Consider the following 22323-nt stretch of genomic DNA (forward strand, 5'->3'; position numbering starts at 1 on the left):
AAGAAGTCAGATGGAGCCTTCCTGAATTTATTCCTTAGAGGCACACTAGAATTTTCTACATTGTGCCCATTAATGTCTCATAAAACATTGCAATATATTCTTAGAACACGGGATTAAAAAAAAAAAAATTATGTAAAAGCTTATTTTACTAATCAGAACATTCTGTATGTGGTAACTGATATAAATCTGTGATGCAATTCAAATTGCCCTAGAACAATTCTTGAAGTCTCAATGTTTATCTTACTTCTTTTAAAAAAAAAAAAAAGCCTGTTACTTCCGTCATCAAAAATCCCAGGCCACTATGACACATTTGCTTTTGCTTTTCCAAAAATCAATAACATTTTTCCTTTTAAAAAAATCCATATGTGATAATGAATAAAACACAGCATCACTCTTAATAGTGAAACAAGTAATTGTTGATGCGACTAAAATTCTCTAAGTATCCAATTCCTTCAAGATAGCTGTAAGAAAAAGCACATAGTTACAGAAACTTTGGTGGCCATCTAGCTGTTTACTCACCCATTTCCTGTCTGGTACTGCAGATTCCTGTCCCATATTTTTGTAACTCTATGGTCACAGTTTTCAAAGCATTAACATCCGTTTCTGCAAAGCCGAGGTAGTTATAAGAACCCATATTGATTACATTCTTGATAGTCCTTCCTGTAAACCTATAATTAAAGCAAATTTTAAAGAATAGTGCAACTTTCCCTCCAACCCCAAACAAAATGAAAAGAAAAGAAAAAACCCAAAAATTTTCCCACCAAATTTTGTTCCACTGCCAAATTCCTATTTGGGGATTTACAGTCCTCATACTTTAACGTCCCAAAAGTTTTTCCAGCCTTTCTCTTTTCCTGACTAAATACTGCTTCTTCCTCAGAATGTTTTCCAGATTCTAAGCTGTAGACGACAATATACTGGTATTAGGTGAAAAGGTGCTTTTATCGATTTAAATAAACAAACCAACCTAGGACTTTATTTAAGGGAAAATTTATAGACATCATTTTTTCAAGTAAATTGTCAACGACTTCCATAAAGTCATCAGTATTCTCACACACACGCAGAAATTAAACATGAGGAAAATGTTGTGGGAAACACTATGATACATTCTCGATAAGCTGAAATATAGTCAACCTACACATTGTCTATGTGGTGAATGTCCATATCTATTTAATTCAGTAACAGTTGCGATACACTGAAATCTTCAAACTGTAAACTCCTTAAAAGTCACTGCCAAAGACTCATTATGTAAGTAAGAAGCCACATTTATGCAATGCAAGGAATTATGATTTAAATCCTAACCAAGGGATACAATAAATTTTGTTGTAATATTCTGACTAAAGGTCTGTTGTTACCCATGAAGCGTAAGCAGTCTTAGTTGTGCTGACACAGCCAAACAAAATCCATTTGTAATAGAATTCAGTCCCTTCCACACTGCATTTCCAAATGATATTCAGAAGAAAGGGGACAGATTGTCAGCACAGTAATAATTTCAGAAAAAACTATGCTGACGTATATTAGTGGAGGATCTAGGTATGAGGGGCTAGATACAACTTTCTGTGCTTTGCAAATGTATTGGGAGTATTCTTATGAAGCTGACAGCTGCAGAGTGTAAGCTGACTCACCTAAATGTCCAGTTGTAATCATCTGTAACGCGTTCCATGAGGTCAAACTGTGGCCCTGGGACACTGCAAATTGGACGATTCCAGTTATCCCGTATTCTCATATAGAGGTTTCTGGTGTAAAAGTTCTCAAAATCTTGATAAAGTGGCACAAAATCCTGGTTTGAAAACATGCACAGGGTTATGTTGCTAGGAAAATGTCTGCTTCTGTACCCAAGTCATTCCCATTAAAAAACTGATTCATTAGTAAACAGAGAGCTATATACAGCCACATGTTCCTATGTCACAACCAACTCCAGTCAGCAAATATCTTACTTAATTCCCTTGAAGTAGTGTTGGCTTTTTTAGGGGATGGGTTTTTTTTATTATTATTGTTATTTTTTTAAATGCTCAACAAGTTGGCCTAATTCTCCAGTCCAATATTTGGAAAGTTGGAAACGGAAGAACTCATAATTCTTTCACCTGGAGAAACAAAATGCTTCACATTGAGCATTTGGCTACGTGTGGAGCAGACTGCAAAACTAGGATAAACAACTCATTATATTTCATGAAATGTTGGATATATTAAAGCTAGTCCAATGTAATTGATCTGGGCATTATTGGCCTAGACTGGATGTGCAAATAGCCAGTTAAGACAACTAGTTTGGTTGACAATTAAGTTCTATGTATGGATTTTACTTGGAAATTAAATTTAAAGAAAGGTATGGAATCTAAACAAAGTTTTATATGAAACAGGAATATAGCCATATTGGACACTGGATACAACAAACTGATAAAATAACATGGCATGTAGTTACATATGTGGGAGACTGGAGAATTAAATGAGCACGTAATCCATGGTGGATGGCAAAAAGATTTAACTGGCATGTCTGGAATCAAAATAGCACAACAAATGGCCAAATCATGAAGTGAATTGAAAAGGATATTCCATGAGAATGCTGATAAAAAGACTGCACCATGATATTTCATTAAGTAGTGTATACATCTTTGAAAAGCCAAAACAGGAAACAATTTTGGGAATTTTATTTTTAAGAGGAACAGTAACACTATTCACATTTTTCCTCCATTATGCCAGGTGTTATTGTAAATGATGGCTCAAACTGCACAGAGAAGGAGGAGCAACAAAAAAATCTAAACAAATTTAGAAGGCAATTGAGCTTGCTGAGGTGCAAGTTTCACTTAGAACTATGTGGGATGAAAAAATTTCTAAGTCAGGACTCGCAAGAATTCAGACTACATTCACTTTGTGCTGGGACAATGATTCCTGAGTGCTCTGTGACCAGCAGTTCAGCAAACATAAGTCAGCAACTACAAAGATGTTAGCACTGCCTAATGCTATGAAGGACAAAGTAAGACAGCCGGGATAAAGAAAAATTGGGGTTTAAGAGATTTGGAGAAATGATATATTTAACAATAAGGCATTTCTGAGTTTTCTTTTTCTGAGGATGGACCTAATACACTGAGATTCTATTTTGCTGAGAAGATTCTGACATTCTTAGAACAAGGTGAACATCTCTTTGGGTGAAAGTTATGATTTTACATATATATAGGTACATACTCATATGCATGTGTTTAACTATACTGCTGTGGGTGTCATTCCTCTCATCCCTATGCAATGTTCTTCTCCAAGATGAAAGTTGTCTGCCTTGTTACTTCGATAGGTTATTGTACATCAGTTGCAAGTAGGGGAAAAACTCAGCTGTGGATACATAATGTCTTTTTCATACATACTTTTTGTTGTTCTCTCTCTGCAGCAATGTTACGTTTTTCTAGTCCCCAGGCTCTCATAAAATCTCGCAGGTAGCCAAATATTGTTCCCACTCCAAAACCCAGGAAAGTAAGAACAGCAACATACATTGGTGCCTGTTCAAAGTGCTCAATAAATGTTTTTTTGTAGAGAGTTCCATTTGATATGCCATTCTTCTGAAAATATAGAACAGAAACTTGTGATTAATATATTTCATCTCATCAAAGCTTAGACCTCGAGGCAAATCTTTTTCTCTAATACACCACAAATTAGGAGAGACTTTTAGACCTCACACCGTATCAGCTGATGCAACCTATACCTAAAGAGGAGGACCTTTAACACTGCAGTTGTTACTGACCACTACAAGTATCTTCCATTTCCTCTCTTCTCCACCAATGTCCTCAATTGCAGGTGTGTTCAACACCACTCCCTTGTCTATTTTGAAACATGTGAAACTTATGAAAGATTGGCAACATATTATTGTGTAATTGGACAATTATTTCAACGGTGATTAAATGGAAACTACAATACTCTGTTCTTGCAAGACAGAGCTATAAAAAGGGAAGGGCAGCATTAAAAGCTCACCTACACTGTGCCTGACTCTGCTTCTGGAAGTCTTGTGTAACCCATTGCAGCAACTAACCTATATACAACAAATCCTTTCTAAAATAGGGCACCTTTACCATGATGTTCTTCAGATCTGAGGAAGTATCCAAACCAGCTGTGATCCCAGCCTTCTATTTCTGTTCTGATTTCACAAATGCTTTTAATCATATTTTCAGTGACCTCTTCCATACTTGTAAGGGTACTTAAAAAAAAAAAACAAACAAAAACAAAAACACCCAAAAAAACCAAAAAAAAAAACCAAAAAACAAAACAGGGGAGAGACACACAGACACCCTGCTTGTTGGAATTAGTGACGCTATTGTGAGCAACTTCTAGAAGTTTACAGCCACGTGTGGACAAAATATTTTGTTTTGAAAATATTCTAAAATTTCCATTTTCAAATTAAAGAAGCTAAGTTTTTCACTTGCAATCTTCTCAAACCAACTTATATTCAGTAGGCTTATCAGATTCTTTGGGAGAGAGGTAACTCCCTTATTTCTGAAAAATATGATGGCATTTACAGTTACTGCCTCGTAACAGCCAATCTGTCAAGTCAAAAATAACAAAATGTAATCCAGAAAAAATAGTACCCTGTGTAAAAAAAAAAAAAGACACAAGACATAATTTTTTGAGCATATTATAAAGCAAGACTACTAACATATGAAGAAATACCATTCATACATTGCTGCCTGTGGGATGGATGAACTAAAAAAAGAAGATTATCTATTTATGTAATACAGCAAGCTGAAATAGAATGATCGTATTAAGAACAACTGCAATTTCACTGTACTTGTCGGATCTAGAGTATTATTGATCTTCATACCACATTAGAATGCCTTTATCCTCAAAAGATTTTGATTTCAGTAGTAACTTGCTGTCCAGTCCTGGATTCATAGTTTTCTTGGGAGAGAAAGCGGCGTGTGGGGGTGGGGGAGAAGTGGAGGGCATAGGGGGAATAGGCACAAGACAGAATACAAAGATTTTGAAGGAAACCCAAAAAGGAAAAAATTGCTGGTAGGGCTGAACAGAAACACATTTAGACTTTGGAAAGACTTACTGCCCTGCGAGGGAGAAGGAATGCAGGGCTGGCTCTCACCATGTAAGGGTAGACCTTTGAAGCAATGCTACACAGCCACTCCTACCTCAAGCTAATTGCTCTTTTAGGGCAACCTATTCACCATGAAAAACATTTTATGAGGATGAGTTAAATACATGGTCAAGTCATATTTCACATGAGCCACAACAGCTGTGTGTTCACAGCGACAAGATACAGTATTTCATCAAGGATTAGGCTCAGTCATATTACCTTACATTTGTCATGGGCTAAGAGCATACTTATGGTCATGTATGGCAATTCATTTGACATTGTAGCTTGTCAAGCTGTGATGATGTGATAATGCACCTGAGCCCAGAGGAGAGAATCAGCATGATGATTCTGTTTATCAATTTTATTAAGAAACACTTTGTTGTTATATATCTTACTGGAAAAGGAATAGAGAAGCTCATATCAGACTCCTGCATTGCAAAACTCTTCTTCTGCGACAAAACTCTTCTGTTGTGGAATTCTCATTTCAGCTGCTGCTGTTTTATGCAGTCAGTATGACATATGTATTTAAACATGTAACCACTGTCACCTACTATCCTTAAGCCAAACAGCCAGTAGTAAATGGCATCAGTAGTAGTAAAGTACTAAGATGCAGAGTCAGACTGTGACCCATATTCTCCAGTCTACGAATGATGAAAACCAAGAGTCTTCAAATAGCCCGAGGTTAGTACAAGGCTGGGAGAACAAATTCGAAAAAATTACAGTGACATCTTGTCTAAAAACTAAAGTGAGGAAAACAAAGAGCATTTCATCCATCTCTAGAGTCCCACAAAAAAAAGAGAAAGAGTCTCAGGACTGGAATAACCAAACCAAGTGGATTTGCTGCTTTTGGAGAGGGGTAATGTGGATGCTTTTGAGCAGCACTTCGAATCCAAGCATTGGGATACAGGTGACTGACTGAACATCATGAGGAAGTTCAACAATTTCATCCAACCTAAATGATCAGTGGATGAATGGTTAATTGCCATTTTGCATTACATTACTGTTGACTTTTTACATGTTATCATAAAGTTTTATTTGAGAAGAAAGAGGTAGAATTGGAGACTGTGCATTTAAAGCACCTAGACAGTGAAGACAGATGTAATTAAGCTGTTGCTGGCACCAAAATCAAATACAGCAGATCTCCTACAAATGCCTGAAATGATTCAGAGATCACTAGTTACACACTGCGTGCTCTGCTGAATTGTACACTCACAAGTATATTATTATCTGTAATAACACCTGTAGTAGACAGTACGTTTTCTAGCTCCATACCTCAACTGTAGCAACCCTAAGTAGCAGATGATTAGACAAAGATTCTAAAACAAAAACGAGAATGATACTTTCCTCAGTATATTCTCGCAAAGTCCAGCAATTGGTGGCTTTGAGATTATGTTATCACATTTAATAGTCATGAGGGGATAACTATGAATTTGCTCATCGTTTTTGAACCCACAAATACTTTGGAAATGAATTGTGAATTTTGATAATTGGTTTAATCTGTAAAAAAAGTATTTCCTTTTTTTATTACAAAATTGCCTGATAATTTCATTTGACAATTTACTTTGACCAGTTATCCATTCAACTTTCCCACTCAACCAATTACACAACTCAATTTTCTGTACTTAAATGACTTCTGCCTCTCCACTTGTCTCTTCCCAAGCTGAAGAATCTTAATCTATTTAATTCTAGTCTAGTGTCCTTGTCCTTACACAGATTTAAAAAATAAAATAAAATAATAATAATAATAATAATAAAAAAATATCTATATTTTAATGCTCAACTTTCTTTTCACTCTGCAAAGTTCAATAATGCCTTTTTGAGATGAAGGGGAAAGGAATTAAAATTGCATACAACACTTACGGGCACAGTATGGATTTATACATCTGCAAATGATGCTTTGTCTTGTTTTCTGTTGCTTTTTTAAAGATTGTTAACATTCTATTTGCCTTCTTGCCACAGTTCACAGTTTCAGAAATATCTCTTATGATTACAATATATCCTTCCTCAGTTGCAATAAATACCTAATTTAGAACACACTGCTGTTACTATATTCTTAGGATCGTTTCCCCCTCCAATTCATTAATTGCTTTTTATTTCATGACCTGCGATTTTGTCTACTGTTTTATCAGCATTACACACTACCGATGAGAACTTTCTGCAATGCTTGTTGTCCAGAGCTAATCTTTCAGTACCCTGAAGAATTCAGTATTGTCAACACATATTGCCACCTATTTCTCCTCACCCCTCACTCCAGACCATTGGTGAAAATGTGAGCACGCACAGGTCCAATAAGAGATCCCTGGGGGACTCCATTCCCTGCATCTCCCTAGTCACCTTTTCAAAAATCGTATCTTATTTGTAACCCCCCATTTCTCCGGCAAAAAGGCCAACTTAAGCAGCAGCCCAGAGTTACTCAGTAATTTTATGTTTGGCTTCCTTTAAAAATCTTGAGTAAATACCCTTTCTGATATGCTAATCCACATTTTACTGGCTTGTTTTAAAAATTCTGCTGGCATTCCAAATTGAAATAGTTTCTCAGTAGTCTGCCACAAAGTAAGTATATTTAAGTCACAAATGCAAGGAATCTACTAATGCAATGTAAAGGCACCGAGCACAGAAAGGCTATAGATGAAATTGAACGAATGGATGTTTTGCCATCGAGTTTGACAAATCTAGGATTTCATTGACTTCTTGGAAACCAAAAGCACAATCAGGATATGCAACTTCTGCGTGTTGAGTCTCTGCTTAGCTTATTAGATCATGCTGTCTTATAATCTCTTGATACCAAAGGCCACGCTGGCAGCTCAGCCTCATAACTCTGCAGCACATAGTTATAGAGAACCCATGTCAACAGATTTAGCAGTGGCCTTAAACCACTGCTGCAAATTGGTTTCCAGTAAGACACTCACAGTAAGAGAATTCCTAGACAAGATTTTGATGCCAAGGAAGTCAACAGGAGTGATGCCAATGCAGTAAAGTTAGCTTTAAGTGCAATACCTCTTAGATCCCCATATTCTGTAGTTATCCAAAGTATTTTGAAATTCTCCCCTAATGACGAATCCCTTCCTAAACACCTGTAGTTTTTAAAATGGCGAAATTATCACTAACACTAATAACAAATCTTACAGTGGTATTAGAATGGGCATCAGTATAAAATATTGAATATAATGGACACACAACCTTAATCAAAATAGCTTGCCCTAATAATAAACTAACCTCAAAGTCTATTAAGCACACTCCTGGCAACACCTTTATAAGGAATAGTAACAAAACATGGTATTTGCATTAGCAAAGAAAAATAAAAGATAGTTATGCAATAACATGAATAATACTTAAATATTTGTTCATACTACACAAAGCGAGGAGAAAAATTTTCACCGCATTTAGGTTCTGCAGCCTCTGGAATAGTGCTAGTTGGCACGAGCCAGATTTGTGTCAAGGGAAGAGCTAAGAATTGAACAGCATGGACATAGTGTCGCAGTACTAAACCTGTGTGCTGGCCCCGATTAATTTACCAGCAAAGAGGTAACCACTTATGCTGGTGTAAGTTAGGAGTAAACCTGTGTGAGTGGAGTGGCATCAAGGAAACTGAGACCCAAGAACTCATGTTTTCACACAAGTCTGTTCTGTAGAGACAACATAAACTCTAAAGAAATCCAGAAATCCCAACCTGCTTTTTGAAACCTCTCCTTAATTAAATATTTTTTTAACTATTATGGCCACTTCCAATATGCAGCAGTAGGGGCAGACAGCTATATCCTTGAAATAAAACTACTGGGAGAATAATAAAGTCTTTGTCTTTAAATATAAGTTCCCCGCTAGGAATAAAATCTGATCCAGAAGTGGACAAAACTTTATTTTACTCTCCCTCAGTTTAAGAAGGTGGTTTCATCTGTTTCTGGATTAGATTTTATCACGCTGTTGCTTACAACCTATTGAAAAAGCAATGCAAGCTGACTGAGCTTCATAAAGCTTCCAAGACAGATATGTATATGAAGAGATACGTGTTGAAAATTGTGAACCAAGTGATAGCCATGTTTGCTCAGTATCTGCTAGATTTCAAGATGACATTCAAATCTTGAGGAAATTAGGACAGTGCATTGCTACAGCTAAAAACTGACAGGAAAACAGACTGATAATCACTGATGCAACACCTGATTGCCTGCAAATAGTTTGGTTCTACACAGATGCTTCCTCCCTAACATTAGAAGAAAAGCATCTGGGACAAGACCCTAAATGTAGGCGATTTTAGGTGTCCTAGGATGTGTGAGATGGCCGCATGGGGATAACAGGACCTATAGGGGCCCATACCCTTCTGGAGCAGAAGCTGAAGATGGGGTAGTACAGGGTCCCATTTTAGCTGTGAGAAGGGTATGGTCCAGCTGAATCCCACTCAGAGCTTGCCACTGGATAGTCACAGTTTGAAGTGGCTGGTGTGCAATTCTGTCTGCTATGGATCATTGCGACCAGAAGGCTGGGTCTCAAATAAAACTGTCAGGTTCTATGCAAACCCACCAGGCTGCCATAATTACTACGTTTTCCCAAAACCACCATACCTAGGCATCCATTAGAAAGCGGGGGATTCTTAAATGATTGTATGCGGTCCTCAGGAAAAGAAAAAAGGAAATTGAAATCATGAAAATGGGAAGTTTCTTCTAATGAATATAGTATTGACACAAATTAAGATTACTTCACAAATCTCTTCAGTTATTGGAAATGATATCCTTTAAGTATGTGGTTTCTTTTCTGTTACAACACATTTCAGATCGCACAGGCTCAAGTTTCTAAAACATAAACCAAAAATGGATACATGGGGAATTCATAGCTTACTGACCTATAGAGACAAGACTTAAGTTAAAAGTAGTTGTGAAACTTACATGTCTGGAAGGTGCTAAAATGAAGGTCGCAGCCTCTTGCAATGTGACAAAGCCACAAGAAAGTATAATCTTCACACAACACAAACTATAAATAGCAACCAAGTCAAAAAAACTTTAGTTCTTATTACTGTGTGTCTGCAGAATTCTTGTTTAGACTGATTATTGATTTCTGCTGAAGTTTCAAGAAAAAAAATATATACCTGGTAGTAAGGCAATCGATAAGGACTAAGAGTAAAATTTCCAAGACTGTCCAGAAGGTTTAGGAAATATAAGTGACCTTCAGAATAACTTAGGTATCCATGTGCTATTGAACTTGCCAGAGGTTTAGAATTTAACAACTCAGGAACTCTGAAGAGTTTGCTCCCTGTAAACAGTATTAACTGCTGCTTGTTCTGTTCTGCTGCTTGAGGTTTGTATGAAGATTGAGTCCTTTCACAAGCACCAGGAAATGGCTTTTGATTTGTTAATCAACTGTCAACTAACTACTGACTAAAAAATTGCAGCCTCTCTGTACAAATTCATGACAAGATACTACAGGTAAATACCAACAAAGGTATGAAAAGACAGGATCTTCACCTCCAAGACTCGCATCATTTTTTCAGTCGAGCACAAGCGAAACTCCAGCATATTCACCTTATAATAAACTCTTTCAGCACCAAATAATCAAGTTCTGCAATGCCGACTATGACAATAATACTATGAAAATATAGATGTGAATGACAAACACATTAGAAATAGACTGTTAAATAGAAAACATTGTTATATAATTAGGAAAACAATACCCTTACTATATAGTTTTCAGACTAACGCTTTACTCTGATGCTAAAACGATACTTTTGAGTGCAACTTAGGAGGTTGGAAGGATGCAGAAGACTTAGTCATAAGTAATGCTCAGGAAGAAAAGAACTTGGTAGAAGTCCAGAGACCACAGTGCCAAGAGGTCCACACTAGAACAAAGACAAACTTGGAAGGTGCACATTTCATTGTCTTAGTTCTGTAAGTTTTTATGCAGATATTTATATTCATTCAAGCAGTGTCTTAGCCTGATATGTCAGGATATGAATTTCTAGCCCCGCACACACTACAAGCAATGTGCATTCCGGTGTCAATGAATGTTTATTTGCAACTATTAAGTAAACTGTCTACCGTGTGCAATTTTCACAAAACCTATAGATCAGCACATGTTTTCATATGGTATGAATTTAGGCCAGCAAGTAGAAGTGCACATTGCAGAATGGTCATACTACAGTGTTTGTCAAAAGAAAAGCCACATACATCTCTTTACAGCACAGAAGCTTAGAGTCATGCACACAGACTCAGGACAAATGCCAGTAGCAAACCATGAAAATGCAATGTGATGATGGGGACAAAAAAATCTAAGAAAACACTACTTTGAACTGTAGGTTTCAGAAATTGGAATATAAACCATGATAGATACTATCCAATACCAACTAAGGCACTTACATAAAACAGTACATGGAAGGTAAAAAAAAAAATTGCATAATAAACTCGTCTCCCAATGGCTTTACGTCTGTACATTGCAAGCAATAGCAAGAAACACTAGAAAGAAAAAGGAATATGTATGCCTGATACAGCTATTACTCTGTTTGCCATTACTCCCAGAAAATTCAAAGTGGACTCAACTCAACATAACTAGGAAGGCATGAGGGTAAAGATGGAGCTTAATAATTTGAAATTATTAGAGACAAAACAATGAAGCTCACTACCCAGAGAGATACTTACAAACACCAGAAGGTATTTCCTAACATTACAGCAATTACAGAGTAGAAAGCCAGGCACGTTGAATCAGACAAAAGAACTGGATGAAATGTCTAGATTACAGCAATTCTGACATAGTTCATGGTGTCAAGTTGCATCAAGTGTTTGCTATTATTTCCAAAGCTTATAGTAAGCTACAAGATTCACACTTCCTGGCCACATGAGAGTATCTCCTGATCATTCAAATCCTATGGCTTTGGCCTTAAGAATAAACAAACAAACAAGATGATGAAGTGGTACCACTTCAAAGGCTCTCAGTTTCTGCACATCACTGGCAATGATCTACTAATACAGGAAATTTCTTCCAGAAGTGACTTAGCATTTAGAAATTCATTCTATGGATCTCATATACATTTTTGATAAGAAACTAATATTTGTTGGGATCAAGACTGTAACTGAATGGAAAGATACTTGAGATGATCTAACCAGACTGCTAGTGATTTTGCCCAGTGTGGATTCTGAGTTAAAATCTACATGAAGCAATCCACCAACTCAATTTCCCACATAGTGACTTTGCAAAGAACACCAGAAAATGTTTTAACTAGCATCAATTTGCTCTCCCTGCAAAATTCCCTTGTGAAGAAAATGCTATAGGTGAACAGACTGATTTTATGCACTAACTTGCATAACCGAATCATCATTGGATCCCAGAGCTTTTCCCATTATATAGTACAACAGCTTCAAACAGGGCCAGGGTTTTGCACAGGTCACAAATGGAAACAGTTTAGTAACGAAACACATATCCTCTATCAGAATGGATGTGTCCCTGGACTTTCCTGGATCGTTCCAAATACATCACAAGCTTCAATCTTAATGTGTTAAAACTTCAGAAACAGTCTCAGGCCATCATTGACTCCTGAGATGACAGCACCAGTTTTGATGAAGACTTCTGGAAGGCATAATACATCAGGTCCCTTGTTAAAGGATCACAAATATAATTTACAGCATTAACACTTCCTACCTGAAAGCTGCATATCATTAGAATAATTTGCACATTATTCTAATTATTCTGAGAGTTATGCACAGGTTAAGTTGAACCAGTGTGCCCTCTGAGACATTCCTATTATTGCAAGGGGTAACGTATCATATTTCAGAAAGGTGACGACAGAGAAAACCATTGCCAATTTTGTTAATGCAATAAGACTCTTAGCTGGATTTATGCTATCTCTTCCAAGGTAATTAACTACTTTAAAATGATATTTAAATACAGATCTCTAGCATACCATGGTTGGAGAGGAAAGAGAGAGATATGAAATACCATAACAAAAAAATTACCAATTTAATGACGGAGAAAGCAGAATTTCTCAAGAACTCCTGGGAAAGAGGCAATCAGGATTTGTGTTGCTAGTTTTACAGGTAGGGGAATTAAAAACTCTGTAGGAAGATGACCATCTGGGTAGACAGGTTCCTTCTCTGAGCTAGGATAGGACTTAAGCATCAAAAAAGAGCCCTGGGGAAAAAAAACATTCAGAATAAACTCACTTACTGTATAGCACATAGGTTTTTAGGACAGAAGAATTTGAGGAAGATGAGGGAGATAGCCATCCTATAAACGTGCCAATAGTCTCACAGCACATCACAGTGGGAATAAAGTTGAGCAAATTTATAGCTTGACACCTTCAAGCACAAGAGAAGCTGTCTTAAGCAAGATGACAGGAATTCATTTAAACAACAGTTAGGCAACTTGGTAGCAGTGCCCTTGGCATAATTAAAGTCAGATGGACTATACCAAAGCCAGCATCAGAAGTGGCATGTGTGATCAAATCAGTGCACCATTTAGTTTAACAACATGACAAGGGCTGCAACCCAACTATCCTCAAATTATCTTGTGAGAATCCCAGAAAGTTTACAGAGCAACCTGGATTCACCAACTTGTGCACTAATGCAGAAAAGCTATATATTTTAACAGATGACAACCAATTACTTACTTCAGATTTTTTCTTTCCACCTAAATCTCTACAGAAACAGCAACATCCTTCTCTAGCTATTTTTTGTTTGGAAAATATAAAGAAAAGGTGATTTCTGTCTGTTATGATTAAGTAATGCTCACCTCTATACCTATGAGGAACTCACAGGCGGACTCCTCCAGGATCCCAGAGGTGGTACAACAGTTCTGCAAGAGGCTGTCTCTTCCCACTGATTTCATTTTCTGCCTTGTACAATTGGAAAAGATGATCTGGGCCTTGATGACTTCTTAATGTCTATTTAATTGTAATGATATTCATTAACCGTTATTAAATTGCCTAATTCAATCCTAGAGCTCAAACCAAAATAATTGTATTCTACTTCAATTGCTTGAAGATTAATAAAAAAGAATCTAGAAATAAATTGTTACATGATTTTTTTAGTACATCATATATTAAAATACTTTTTATAAGTTGTTCTAGTAATTATGTAAGTAGTAACATTGAAAGATGAGAATGGCTGGCTTTCTCTCATCTGAATCTTCTGTAACTACCAGATTTGCAGAAATCACCCTTAAATAAATGCTCTCCTCAGGTTTTATAGCACACTAGATATAGACAAAAAGGAAAGTCCTCACCCCACCATCTACTAGTTTTCATCAGTAGATCCACATCTACCTAGAGGCAAACAGCTAGAGGCTGCGGTTCTTGGCTGAAAAGACAAGGATTAGGAAAAAGCAGCACACCAGAAATTAAAGAGACAGAAATCAGGTACAAGAATACTGAGGGAAAGGGGTGACTGAAGCATGTTTTGTTGGTTCAGCAAAGGAAGACACCTTTTCAAATGCACAGCAAGAAGCAAAAAGTCAGTTGAATTAGCCTTTGTATTTGAACAATTTTAACCTGTTTTCTAAGAAAGCAATGGTTTATGCCCTCTTGTTACCCCTCTGCAAGTACCCCTCTAGTAGCTTTTGAGTTCATAGACCAATTTCAATCAAATCTGATGGAAGAATAGAGGTCTTCAAGATATGAACTTTCCTGAAAGCTTCAGGAAAACGTGACCTTGATAGTGCAAAGAGATCCAAATCCATGTGCTGAAGGAAAGATGGCGATAATGTGGCTCTTTAGCCATTCTTGGAGTGAATTACACAAGCACAAGTGTAATGACCCATGAGCCAGCATCTACGTAGCTCTGAACAAGGTTCAGCACATTCTGTCTCTTTCCCATCTGGAATGCGAGGATGGGATGTTCTGGGGTGGTAGAAGATGCTGGACACAAAACAAGATGAAATCAGGCTTCATTAGACCCATTGCTCATGGAAAAAAACAATTGTGGACATTTTGCAAGCCTTTGTCTTCTCTCCAATATTATTTCTTCCCATATTGCTGTGGGGCAAGTTAAAAAACAATACTCAAAACATTGCTGCACCTTGGAAGTAGTTTAAGTAGACATTAGGGTATCTTAACTCAAAGTTTTCATTTATACTGATCATAAAATGGCAGAAATCAAGGGACTTAGGAAAAGCAGGAAATGGAACAGCAGTATAACAGATTTCAGGAGAGCACAACGGTACTCAGAATAGCAGGCAACTCTACAGGAAGCAATATTAAAGCTAAAAGGCGTTAGAAAAAACCCAGGCATCTCTTAACAAAATAATGTTAAGGACAAAAGGGCAAAGGACTCTAGTGCTACTAAGCAGCATGCAGGTCTTGGCTGAAGTACTCCATCCAGCTTTGGGCAATGGTTTTTGAGAAAGAAGAGGTGAACCAAATGGAGAGAGCTGGAAAGAGAAGCATAAAGCCTAATCAAGTTAGTTATGAGGAAAGAATGAAATAATTTGAATTGTCTAGTCTAAAGAGAAGAGAAAACCCTAATGACTGGCAGCCTAAGAGTCTACAAACATGTAAAAGCTAACTGCAAGAGGAAGAGAATAATCTATGCTCTGGAAAGCATCAACATGCTTAAATCATAACCATGGTGATCTAAATCAGACATTAGAAAGAACGTTCTACTGATAAAAGCAGTTAAACATGAAGCTAGAGCAACGGAGGTGTTTAAGATGGGTATAAACAAACCTCTGTCAGGAACATTTTATGTATAATCAAAGCTGATATTGTCTAGGAAAAAGATATCAGAAAGCAGTGCTGTCAGTCTCTTAGCAAAATCCCAAAACACAGTGGCACAGCTTATGGCCCAAGAGGCTCCAGAATAGCCTTCAAGATATTCTAGCATAAAACTAGCCCTGGATAAATCTGAGTCTGCCTTGTTGTACAGAAAGGGACTATGACATCTCAAAATACTTTTGAGCCTTATTACCTATTTTTCCCATCTATCTTATGTTCAGAAACTGCACCATGACATGAAACGTGGAACAGAAAAGACCAAGCACTCTGCAAATAGCTAATACACATTTTGCCCAGAGTGAAATGCAAGCAGATAGAGAGAACCTCTAAACCATGGATGCTGGAAGAAGGAAGTAGATATATAGAGTTTCTGTTTAAAATAAAATTAACATGACTCTGGCTTTTAGCAACTGTCCGTATTTGCAGAACTTAAATCTGCTCAGCACACTTTACAAATCAGTGAACAAAGTTCTGGCTAACAAAGACTGTACAGACATTTTTTTTTTCTTTTGTGGCCACACAAACCCCCGTTATCTCTATCTCATTAACATCTTTATGCAGCACCATTCTAGTATACCAGTCCTCTGAGGGATACTAGTAATGTTTCTCTGACTTTTTCCATTATGATAACACTTCTGTTCACACATCTGTGCCTGTGCTCCTAAATTTGGGAAGTACCGAGACAGACCAACAGTAGCTGGCAAAGCAAAGACTAGGCAGACCATCTAGAAGGGATGTACTGAAGCTCTGATCAACCATACTCTCTCCTGAGCTACCTGACACATTTCAGGAGTGGCAGAAGATGCCTATACACCAGTCTTGTTTCTCAAATATCACCATTGTCAACAAAACCCAAAAGAAAGGCTCTCTCCCTCTCTCAGAAAGGAACGTAGATTTAAAGCCCATTAAAATGCAAAGATTTTAAAGTAGTAGGAAAACAAATATTTCATATTTCTGAAAAAAATAGTTGTTGTTTAAAGTTACACATGATAAGCAAGTCGCAGTAAAACTTCACATAGAAGATAAATAAACCTTTTTCAGAAGACCTCATGTTTCACCTCTACCCTTCCACATCTGCCAAAAAAAAGAAAAAATTACAAACCTGAACATAAGAGTAACGTTGTGCCCTTCTATACTGGCTGCTACAAATATATTTGTGCAATGAGGCAATAACAAGCAATGACAAAAGGTGCAGGTGTCTCTCCTAACTGCAGTGGAGAGAGGTCTCAAATTTGTTCTGACAACTTTAGTTCATCCAGTAACTACTCTGAGAGGGTGAACTACATACTTTCATCCTACCATCTAGCAGAGAAAAATACCATTTACTTCTGAGGAATGTCCACATGTGCAAAGTAATATGATCTTACTAGCATGTCCCACGGCACAAATCAGTTGATAAAGAATTAGTAAAGCTCAGTTACAGCGGGGGAAAAAAAAAACCAAAACAGACTACCTGAGGTCTCATGCACGTAAACTCCTCACAAAATCTGTCTAAGGAGACAGTCCTGTAGGTAAATATTCAGACGTTTCAGACAATAATGCTTCGCAGTGAATTCTGAAACAATACTATATACTCCGATAACTACTTGTTTTACATTGTTTCCCATTCCACAGGGAAGGAAGCTCTGCACTCCTCTCATTTTCATATAGGAAATTAATAATCCTAAACTGAATGAAGAAATTTTATGTGCCCATCCTGACAGCTCTCTTATGGACTAATGGAATAACTTTAGCCTGTGTAAAAAATCAGTTGATACAAAATCAAGAATGACAAGAGGGACATGTAGAATAACCATCATAATTCAAGAATATCCTCCCTTTGGGGACCAAATTAATACGAGATAGTATGGTTGCCTCTTCCCCCCCCCCGCTTTTTTCTTCATTTTCATGGATCAAAGCTAATCTCTTAGAGCATAGCAGCTGCTGGAAGATAAAAAGTATAGTAAAGCATTATTTGCAGTTCCTACATCTTAATTTTTTTCTGTATTCTGCTCAGGAGGAAGAAAGTGGAAGCTCTTAGAACAAAACTCAGGTAGAGCTGCCCAACAGCAGGGACTCATGAGGCAGAATCCAGGGTCTATGAGTGGGGGAATATGGCTAAGGCACTGTGAGCTCCAAAGAAAACACAACTCAGTACTCAGGAAATGCAGCTATGGGTACCAGCACAAGGCCCTAGAGAAACTTCTAAAAAAGATGAATCTGGCTTCCAGAAAAACAGAACTGTCAGCTACAAAGACTAAACTATGTAATTAGCTTGAGTTACCTTTTTAAAGAATTGCTTGAATTATGGGAGGACCTGATGTTTCCAACAATGCCTCTTACTCTTCTCTTTAACCAGCAGCGCTTCCACTCCAGGCTGGCAGATCACACACAATGCCCTCCGCTGCCGAGCTACACTCCTTATTTTGCAGTAAATCAGTCCATGCGATTTCTGCAATGCCTGAAGGCAAGGTCTTGCCTCAGTGACATGCAGGGGCTCCTGGCTGACAGCTTGTACATGAGCTGGCAAGGCTTGCCAACTGCTTCCTGACGCCGAGTTTTACGAAGGCAAGATACCTTGGCAGTACCTCCCTCTGCAAGAGGTAGTGGCTCTGGAATCGGTCTCAGCTCAATCAGAGCAGTGGTCTGGCTTGAGTCTTGCCTACATCCACACAGAAAGAGATGGCAGTTCATACCCCCATCCAGTTCTAGAGTCTAATCCCTGAAGTGTACTACGAGCTGTAGCTTTAAGTCAAGTTAGAAGAGAAGTAAGTGAGAGATTTCTCCTTTTGGATGAAAGCAGGGTTAAGGCAGTTCAGGCTAAGCTAAGCGCTCAGTATAGCCATGTCTATTGGAGCTGTTGTGTGGAAATGATATAGAAATGTACAGTGAAAGGCACTGGTTCCCCTGAGGGACCTTGAAAGGCACCAACAAAAAGTTATGCTCATTTCAGAAGAGTAAGAGAAAAGCATGCAGAGAGCTTATATCACTTCAATGTCAAATACTCTAAGACATAAGTTCTGTGTTCAGGTAGTTTACTTACAGGTTTGCCTTACCAAATGCATTGCTGCTTCATTCTCACAGAATCACTATAAGCCAAAGCGTGGGGGTAAAATCCAATACCCTCCGTTATTTGTTAATGAACAAAACAGATTAGAAGTTTTTTTGGAAAGAAAAAACCCTGAACAATGGAAGAGTATCCAAACTGGAATTCTACAATAGACACATTGCCCAAAAAGGTAGGCTTGGCTAGGTCTACCCACTGTATGCCAAAACTGCCTGAGGACAGCCAAGTGGTAAGATTGGGTCCTACACCATCCCTAGAGAACTGAAAATGCAACTGTCAAACAGTGCAGTGGTAATTGAAGATATACAGGAAGGTATAGAAAATAAAAATATAACTATGCTTAAGGTTCAGATTATCACTTGTGTCTTGATTGGAATGGAATGTCAAATCTTTAAAGTACCCTCACTCAGGTGCGTCACACCATGTAGCTTATTTGCATTAAAACAGAACATAACCTCTAGGGGAGTAAATTCATGCCAAGAATGGAAAATATTTGACATGGCCATTCCTGTGCTGCCAGGAGAAAGGATCACAGACCACAGAATTTTGAAAGATTTTTATTTTCTGTGGGAGCCATTCCAAAAACCTGACCGCGTAGTTTGCAAAGCAGAGCTGAATTATTTTCAAATTCCATATATGTCCCTATGTCTCTGTAGTGAACGAGAGCTAAGTGTTACCAACTTTTTCCTGTGTTACAAACCTCAGTAGAATAATGTGGAAGGCTTGCATTCCTGCACAAAAAACTGCAATTCTATCCTGATTTTCTGAGATCCATCTCAGTCCCACAGAACCCTCAAATCTGCTTCCGGTATCTTAAAAGACATACTGTAGAGGAGACCATGTTTCCCATGTAGAAATACTACAGCCCAATTTTGGATTTGGAAAGAAAATTCTAAAATTTAAGTATGTTCTTGAAGAATGTATGACAAAATGGATTAAAGCACTCTTATTAGCCCAGATGAACAGAACAAGGGTGTTGCAAACAGTTACAAAAAAGGTTATGCTAGAATTCTCCTAATGGGAGTATGGTAAAAAGCTGGCAGTAGCAGCCACAACAAGCACTGCTGCTTTTGTTTTAACTAAATGTTCAGTCAACACTAAAGTTTCAGATGACTTTAGTGTTAGTCAATACACATCCTGGCTGTGAAATAATTCATGTTTCTGTGGCTATCCGCTTGCCAGTCCTATTTCTTTGCTATTTGCAAAAAAAAGGAAAGGGGGGGCGGGAAATCAACTCCCTTCCTTTGAGGTTGCAGCTACTTACAGATCTATATCTTCCCCTCCTTGCGCCATTCCTTCCCCTCGCTTCCTTGCCTTCATCCTGGCTGAGATCACCTGCCACAGACTCAACCCATCCACCTTTCACCTCCTCTTGGCTTTCCCTCTCTAGCCTCCGGCTATGCTGGCACCCCAGCAAGCTCGGCACTCCCTTGACATAGTTCTCACAGTGCATTTTGCTCCCTCGGGCAGCTCCACCTCAATCCACCCAAGCACTACGACACTGCTGAACACAGCTCACTCCTCGGGATGACCAAGCAAGCCAGACTCTCCAGTTCAACCACTGCTTTGTCTCACTCCCCTATTTCCACCCTGACTGGCCAATTGTCACTTATGAGAGCTCTTTGTCCCTTCCGTTGACTAATACAGATTTTACTGACCTTGACTTGAAAGTGAGGAGTTACAAAAGTTACTATGATTCCTTGTCCCTGATATTGCCACTTGAATAACTAGAAATTGTGCCAGGCAATACCTGGCACAGTCATTCACAAGTCTGCAATCATTCACAAGTCTGCAATCATTCACAAGTCTGCAATCATTCACAAGTCTGCTTTTCTCGTAACAGATGTGAAAGTGGGTCCTAAACCAAACTGTTTATTTGTAATTGTAACCTGCGTGGCTTATGACATACATGGCTTTGTATCTAGCTGATGAGTAATCTGAATATGTGAAACTAACCAATAGTAGATAAACTAGATACTATGCAGCTTGAGAATTAATTTTCCTATTCCAAAGGTGACCAGTATCCATACGTAGTGACCTATTTCTGGCAGCTTTAGGGACATCCTTCCCTTCCAATGTCTTGCATGTGTGTGCAGTTTTGATGTTTTTTTTCCAATTTAATTCTCTTTTCAAAACACAAAATGTTTCAAAGTCCTGGCAATGTTCTTACCTACTCAATTGTTAAAACAGTGTTGTTTATGAGCTCTGCTAAATCTTACATGTTGAAAAATACGGGCTGAAACGCCCCCCCAAAATCGCAAACTCCTGTTCATTTTTGCAATGATCTGCCAGAACACGTGCATAGATAAAGCGCAGGTGCGTCTGCTTGTTTTAACCATGGCTAAAATGAGGCTAATAAACAAACAAGACTTCAGCAGTTGTTTCAAGTTAAGAAAAAAAGTTCTTTGTCCAATAGCATAGAAAGTAATACTGGTTCATTTGCCTCTACTACGAGTTTCAAGAAATTGTGCAGGAAGATTTATCATCAGACGTGGTAACTCTGTTTGTCATCGTGATCTCATAGGTAAAGCTGTTTCCTATTCCAAGAAGGTATAGTTGGCAAATATGATTGCCTATATGTGATTGATGCTCATCTCTCATACGTCTGCTGAGAAATACTGTATTGCAAACCCTGTGTGAGTCCTGTGGAAAATGGCTGTGTTTTTTGGCTACACAGATAAGTGGGCATGTAGCACAGCCAAGAATGCAACACACTGTGCAACAGTGACTAAATGTAGCCTTGAAATGTTAGCCATAAGCCAGAAAGATGTACAGGGCTGGAAAAAAGGAAGATAGGAATAAGCAGCAAACAGCGAAGTCTGCAAACAAATTATTGTCAGTCAACCATGGTGGTTACTCACTGAGAAGTGTCAGGGTGTGGAGATATTGTGATTATCTTCCCCAGCAAAACATCACTCAAAATAACAAGGAAACTAATGAACCCTCAAACCATCCTCTGCCAGTCTTTTAGACTACATTTTTAAGGCAGAAGCCTTTCTTGGATATCTGGTTAAAAGCTCTTAAACAGGCTTTCCACACTATTCAAGTTATTCTATGGGTAGCCCTGAAAAACAAAATATTCTAATTATGATTGCCTAAATCTCATGGAAGAAGTAGTCAAAGCTCTCTAAAATGCCTAACAATCAACCTTCAGCCCAAGCTTACAGCAACTACCTGTCACAGTGAGAGGTTTGCATCCGTTCCATTTCTGCCTTTATGCTGATGTCCCAAAATACAGCTCCCACTAGAATGCCATTGCTGAGTAGGTGAGATACTTGATCAACAGGAGGTGAACTGAAATCATGCAGCCTTTGTGAAACACCAGCCAGATGACAATGACGAGTTTGAACCTGCTCACCTTTGGACCAGTCTCCTCTAAAGATGAAGAACTGATGCACGACTGAATTAGAATTGAACTACTGCAAAACAGTAAGTATAACATTTAACTTGAACTCAAGTTTCATCTGTAGATAGATGGGTAGAGGAGAAATGTCCTATGAGGAATGAGACCAAGGTGCACTTTTCTCTCCTGAC

The 22323-nt window shown here is 38.1% G+C and overlaps 1 protein-coding gene across 2 annotated transcripts in view; it reads right to left on the reverse strand.

The window, feature by feature from the left end:
- Positions 1-22323, reverse strand: part of SPTLC3 (serine palmitoyltransferase long chain base subunit 3) — a 101080-nt gene that overhangs the window by 53402 nt on the left and 25355 nt on the right. For both annotated transcript variants that reach the window (XM_075497479.1, XM_075497480.1), the window contains exons 4-6: positions 3351-3542; positions 1623-1777; positions 520-668 (exon numbers count right to left, since the gene is read on the reverse strand). In XM_075497479.1, the coding sequence (XP_075353594.1) occupies positions 520-668; positions 1623-1777; positions 3351-3542 (496 nt within the window). The remainder of the gene's footprint in view (positions 1-519; positions 669-1622; positions 1778-3350; positions 3543-22323) is intronic.

Source organism: Mycteria americana, chromosome 3 (assembly GCF_035582795.1).
Source record: "Mycteria americana isolate JAX WOST 10 ecotype Jacksonville Zoo and Gardens chromosome 3, USCA_MyAme_1.0, whole genome shotgun sequence".
Lineage (NCBI taxonomy): Eukaryota > Metazoa > Chordata > Aves > Ciconiiformes > Ciconiidae > Mycteria > Mycteria americana.